The 6,042-nt window shown below is 39.3% G+C and overlaps 1 protein-coding gene across 1 annotated transcript; it reads right to left on the reverse strand.

Annotated features, from left to right (window-relative positions):
- Positions 1-2,117: 2,117 nt before the first annotated feature.
- On the reverse strand, positions 2,118-5,797 carry elf3 (E74-like factor 3 (ets domain transcription factor, epithelial-specific)). The gene is made up of 9 exons (XM_044349447.1): positions 5,654-5,797; positions 5,318-5,475; positions 4,391-4,618; positions 3,964-4,071; positions 3,728-3,874; positions 3,478-3,564; positions 3,249-3,368; positions 2,827-3,022; positions 2,118-2,340 (listed from the first exon to the last, which is right to left on the reverse strand). The coding sequence occupies exons 2-9, from the start codon at positions 5,466-5,468 to the stop codon at positions 2,229-2,231; spliced, it is 1,149 nt and encodes a 382-aa protein (XP_044205382.1). The 5' UTR covers positions 5,469-5,475; positions 5,654-5,797; the 3' UTR covers positions 2,118-2,228.
- Positions 5,798-6,042: the final 245 nt, after the last annotated feature.

The following is a 6,042-nucleotide window of genomic DNA, read 5'->3' on the forward strand; positions in this document are numbered from 1 at the left end:
AAATCATGCAAAGATATTCCAGTTGAGCCCCAGAATAAAAAATATGGAGTTGGAAATGTGCATATAGCCCCTTTAAATAGCAACTGTGGAGAGGAGACAGTAAATGAGGGTGAGATGGGGTAATACCATGCAACAAAGAACCCCAGCTGATATGATCAGTGATACTAAATACAGTTCTAGGGTGATTTGGGATCAAGTTGGGAAATGTGTTTCAGCATTGCATATTTGCAATTAATACAGAATAGTACTGCACAGCCCTATTTGAGATTATTTTGAAACCTGGTTCCCCCTGTGCAGGTCAAACAGACCCAAATAACGATTGTGTGGCACTGTAATGCCACACAATCGTGAGTAGGCCTCATTCAGAAATGGAGGCCGCATGAGTAGGCCTCATTCAGAAATGGAGGCCTAACCCTGACCCAACTCACACCTAGGAAGTAGTTAGACTTCTATCCAATTGAACACTGTCAATTAAAGGTAGGTAGACATGATGTGGATATTGTGCTATAGGCTAAATAGGTAAATTTCTCAACAACCCTGTCTCAATATGAAGTTTATATAATATTAATTTGCAACAGCCAATACATTCAGAAAGAAACGTCCCAAAATCTTCATGCTTAATGCATTTGCAAAATGTTCACTGATAACATACTGTATGTCATTTGTTTCCTATAATATGAGCTCATATTAACTAAAACATAATTTTAAAGGGCATGGAATGTTTTTATGGTTGTGTTAAGACTCAAAAAACTTAGTTGAAGTTAGTGAAAGATGGAGGCCTTGGTTAAATACTGAAAAAGTTCCTTCCCATATTCAATCCCATGCTTTCTGTCTCTACTCTTGTCAATCCAACAAAGGCAAAAATTACAAAAATAAATCTTTTGACTTGAAACATAAGAAAAGATACCATGTGGTTTTTAGTACACTGTCTATAAACAGTCTGTAGCAAGCCTAAAGTTTCTGATTAATCATGCACGTGAATTACTGTTATATATATATTATATATATTATATATTATATGTATTATATATTATATATTACATATTAGTCATCTGTACCCTAAAATGAGAGATTATAGTACAGACACCTTTTTATTCTAATTCAAGGATGATTTTCTTGAAGAATATTCTTATGAAATGCCTCCTGCAATTTGACATTGGCTAAATGTTAGCTAAATTAGCCACCAGAACAAAGAGTTTGGGTTTTGAAGGAGCACCACAGATAATTACTACTAATTGTGAGCTTAACACCCACAATTAAAGTCAATTTTTATATCTTCCTTCATTCAAGACAGTTACAGAAACACCAATAAGATTGCAGAGTACATATTTAAAAATGAATCCCAAAACAACATGTTAATAAAATGTATTATGTATTAATTAATGTATATCTATAAAAACACTTTACAAAAAACAATGCTGTACATTAAGAGATATCATAATTGATATTGAGATTTATTAGTTACTTCTTAACTACATTAGACTCAAACATTGTGTAAAAAACACTTTATAATAAGTGATACCGATAGACATGTAGTGCACATCATCACTATATTAATGTGAAGTAGCATCACTTACATTTATTTCTCTCTGTTCTGTCTTTGTCCGTCACATTTAGTTTACTAATAGAAGACTTTTTCCAAACATGGTCCTACAGTCAGATCCACAAATGATTTTATACAAAAAACTCAATGTTTCACCCTTATTTAGAATAACAAAATAGTAATATAAGTACAAGATCACTAAGAGTAATATTTCCAGTGTCATAATACAATCATTAATGCCCATTTACCAAAACAAACTCCACAGTGACAGATGAGGATGAGTTAGTCCTGCATCAGTAGAGGGACACAAAACCAGAGTGAGTTCTGTAAAACTGTAAAAAGATTGCTCTTTCAGTCTCTTAGGTGCTCACAAGCATCCAAAGCAATGTCCAATTTAGTTATTGCACACACAGTTAAGTTTCTGTAGTGACAAAAAAAGATTTTAAAAAAACCCCAAAAAACAAAAAAACACAGGTACAACATTAATATTGGTTCATAAAACCTACTAGAGCCAAAAACACTGGCTTACATTTTCTGCAACACCTTCCTTCAAAGAGGAAGTTAGTGTCTTAACATTTGGGGCAGCAAGTTTTTTTTTTTTCAGACAGGCAACATGGGTATTTCCGGTTCTTGAACTACTGCTCTAATTGGCTTTTTGGTTTCTACCCGCATGGTGACTGAATCCTCACATGCCAATGCCAATCTCCTCAATTTTCCAGCCGCTGGAGTTCTTTCCAAATTTGTATACGAGCCTTCGGCCATCAACTCGTTCCAGGATCTCTCTCTTATAGTAATACCTGAGGGAGGAGGAAGTCAGTCCAGGTTTAAGACACAGAGTATGCAGTCCCCTTCAGCACATGCTTTACTTCACTGATTTAAAGCATCTTTTACTAAATAAAAACGTTAGAGGTGTCTTCTCGTCTCTTCTATAATATTCATGCACTGGTGAACAGAGTAGAATTAGAGCAGTACTTCACAAATTTTACATGTCAAGGTCAATCTATTTGTCACTTGGAGTATAACTCTGTTTGGGCTTGGAGACTTCAAATTTTGAACAAAAAGCCTGATATAAACTGGAGGTGTGGAGTTTGAAAGCCATGGGTGTTCACCAGGCAGGTAGGGTCTAATTAAAGGTACTGTCTAGTTGTATCATAGGAGATGTTGGAAACAGTTTTTGGAGCTTGATCTATTCGGACTAAAAGTGAAGTGTAATAGTAAATCACTGGATGGGCCCTTTAAATTTGTCCAAAGAAAATAAAGCCTCTCTGTCTACATGAACTCACCTCATGGCACGGCTGAGTTTCTCATATGTCATGCTGCTGTTCTTTTTCTTCTGGCCCCACATCTGAGCCACAGCCTCAGACTTAAGGAACTTAAAGACACCCTCGTGGCGGTCCTCCCACTTCATCAGACCCTGGTTCCTCTCTGGGTGGATCAGAATGTCCCTGATGAACTCCCATAAGTGAGTGCCACGAGGTGCTGCAGACAAACAGTGGAGCACAGTAAGCTAAATGTGTTTGTGTGCGCATGGATGTATAAGCATAAGTATGCAAGTCAAACAGATATGCATCTGCAGCCTGATAAAGATGCAAAATGGATGCAAAGTAGAATCTGTGAACCAGATCAGCAGTGTTCAGGTACAGATGTCTTTTGAACAGTGTATTTCATAATGAATGACATATTGATTCTCCAAACATGGCCTCACCATGCTTGTTTTTCTTTGGATTGTCATATATGCTGCTGCAGTGTTCTCTGCTGACTTTAGGAGGTCGCCCCCGGGGTCGCTTCAGTCGAGACTCTCCTTTCTCTGTTTTGATGTGTGCCTCTGTCAACACAACAGTTAATTATCAGATGTTTACTTAAACTCATTGACAGTGCTCAGGGTGAGGAATGCAAAGAATCTAACAAACAATTAGTTTTTTCTGCTTACTCACTTGAAATCAGAGGGTAGGAGAACTCTGGGTCTGATTCACCACTGCCAGACTCCGGTGAGCCTTGGCTTGAGAAGCCAAACATGCCACCTGATGAGACAAATGAGAGACAACTTTCATATATGCAGAATCCTTAATAGTCCCATAAATATTAAGGTAATGGTTTACAAGAGTAACAGGTGGAAACTGAGAGGTAGGAACGCAGAGGAGAAGATAATAGTAGACATGAGAAACATAAGGATGAGATACTGACTGTTGGAGGAGGAGCTGTACTCGCTGTCAGACTGATTATCAGACAGGTACTCAGTGTCTCCCAGAGGTGCCATGGGGTCCATGGTCAGGCTGGTCAGATCATAATCATCCCCATAGTCAAACTCCCTTTTGCTGACAGCTCCTTCAGCTGTTGGTAGTAAGGGGCAGCATTAGTCTCATAATTTCCACACATCATCTATTTTATGCTAGTATGTACCATCTCTATACAATATGTACCTTGCCCAATTCTAATGGTGCTGAGCAAAGGGAAGTTTAGGTTGTCCAGGAAATTGTCCAGGAGCAGGCAGGTCTCGTTCAGCTCTGGTACTGACAGGCTCTGTAGCTCTGGGGGAAAAAAGACATGAGGAGAGAAAGAAAGACGTTTTAGCCATAAACTTTATTCATCATTCAGAAGAAAAATGTTTTTACAACAATGCGTATTCATGGAACTACACTGTTAAATCTCTGTTTCTTTGACTGTATAATGTACAGGTTTATTCATATGTAGAACTCAAAGTTTTAATCCTGTCTGCATTATGGTGCACTGTCCCTTTGAACCCTTGATTTGGTTACAAAAATCTTTACACTAGCATCCAAATAACATGTACTATATAATTCAGCTCTGAAATGATAAAAATCCTTCACACAACAGATGCAGTTTTACCATATTTGGTCTTGTGTTCCTGTAGACTCTGGTGGAGGTGTGGGCCGAGCTGCGGGCCAAAGACCCCAATCATCTGGTCATGGTTCATCTGGCACACGGTGGGCCCGTCCATGGCACAGTAGACCAGGGTGTTCGCATCAAACTTGGTGCTCTCTACATGGTCGCTGATCCAGTCCAGAACATTCTCTTCTGTCCAGCAGTGAGGGCTGATCTGTCTGTACCACTGACCTGCAGAGAGAGAGGCAGGAATGACTTCATGTTCATCAGCATATGGATGGTGTGTTTATGGAGTGATCCCTCTCTGCACTTGCTGCACTAGTGAGCACTGAGCTTTAATGGTGATAAATGGTAGTGAGACAAGGCTTTAGAGAAGATATATTTTCATATAAGTCATAGTTAAGGCATCTAATTATTTTCAGTTGATTTACTGTTATGTCTTCCAAAACACACAAACAATATGTCAACACTTGCTTCTCAATTTACTGCAACATGTCTGCCCGCTCAGCTATCTGTCATGTGAACTGATACCAGTCTGCATCATCGCCAGGTCTGGATGTGTCATACAAACAAAGACTGAGCTGTTTCAACTATGAGGTGGTAGCATTCTTCTGTTTGACAGTTATGCCGAGTTAAACATTGGCTGCCTAGTTAATGATTGAGCCAACAGTGTCTAAATGAGGTCAAAGCAAAATTCGGTGAGATAATGGTGCCCCTGCCTGAAGTTTGAAAATAAAGCATAATGTTTACTGTGAGTTAGGCCTCAGCTGAAAGTGCCCATGAAACTATAATGGTTAACAAAGGTTTCACAGCCCAGGGACTAAGCAATTTTAGTTTCTTTTGTGTCACACAGCTCACACATACAACTGTGTCCTACAGCAATAATAAGACATAAGTGACTGTCACAGCAGCAGTTGGTGTTCCTCTTACCACTCATGGAGCTGTATGCTGGGTTACTGATCTGCAGGGTGTTGACACTGGGCAGCACACTGGGCTGCTGCGACAGAACATCAGAAACACCACTCTGGTACATGGTGAGGTTTGCGTGAGTCAGGACGCTGCTGAGGCACGGCGATGACATGGAGACACTGACAAACATAGAAGAATCTTGTTTACACACCAGTTAAAAAAAGAACAATTTTAAATTCAAATGATCTTCAGGACACATTTGCCTCTTGTCATTCAACTTGAACATAATCAAAGTCTGTAACATTTCTATGTATGACTACTCTAACCTTTCAGTTAAACAGTTACTGTTACTCTTACCTGTTTATGGCCACAATATGATGCAAAGGAATGATGTTCCGAGACAATTTGTAGTCTTAGCGTGTGGTGTATGATTCTATGAGTGTCAGTGCTCTCCTCTGTCTCTGAGGTAAAAGTGCACCTGCAGCCGCATTTAACCACCTTTATACTGCTTTATACTCCTGTAAAGGAGTGGGGGCGGACTCAGGTGAGTTCAGGGGAATTCCACCTGAAGCTGGCCACACCTCCACTTTCCTGAGAACTTGATCAACAAAACAAACCTGCCCTGCTATTCTCCCTGTTTTTTACTACCACTCTTTCACACCATCAAGGGGTTAGGTTAATGTTTGTTTTTAAATAGATTAGAACATTAGACATGAAAGCAGTCTGTCAAACCTGCAGTAAGGTTT

The sequence above is a fragment of the Thunnus albacares genome, chromosome 4 (genome assembly GCF_914725855.1).
Source record: "Thunnus albacares chromosome 4, fThuAlb1.1, whole genome shotgun sequence".
NCBI classification, from domain to species: Eukaryota; Metazoa; Chordata; class Actinopteri; order Scombriformes; family Scombridae; genus Thunnus; species Thunnus albacares.

Bases quoted from the DNA above. Each gene is read 5' to 3' on its own strand.
- elf3 (XM_044349447.1), bottom strand. From the start codon at position 5,468: ATGTCATCGCCGTGCCTCAGCAGCGTCCTGACTCACGCAAACCTCACC. The intron at 3,875-3,963 runs GTACATATTGTA...TACTACCAACAG, and splicing joins CACCATTAGAATTGGGCAAG to CTGAAGGAGCTGTCAGCAAA. The intron at 3,369-3,477 runs GTGAGTAAGCAG...TTGTGTTGACAG, and splicing joins CTCCTACCCTCTGATTTCAA to AGGCACACATCAAAACAGAG.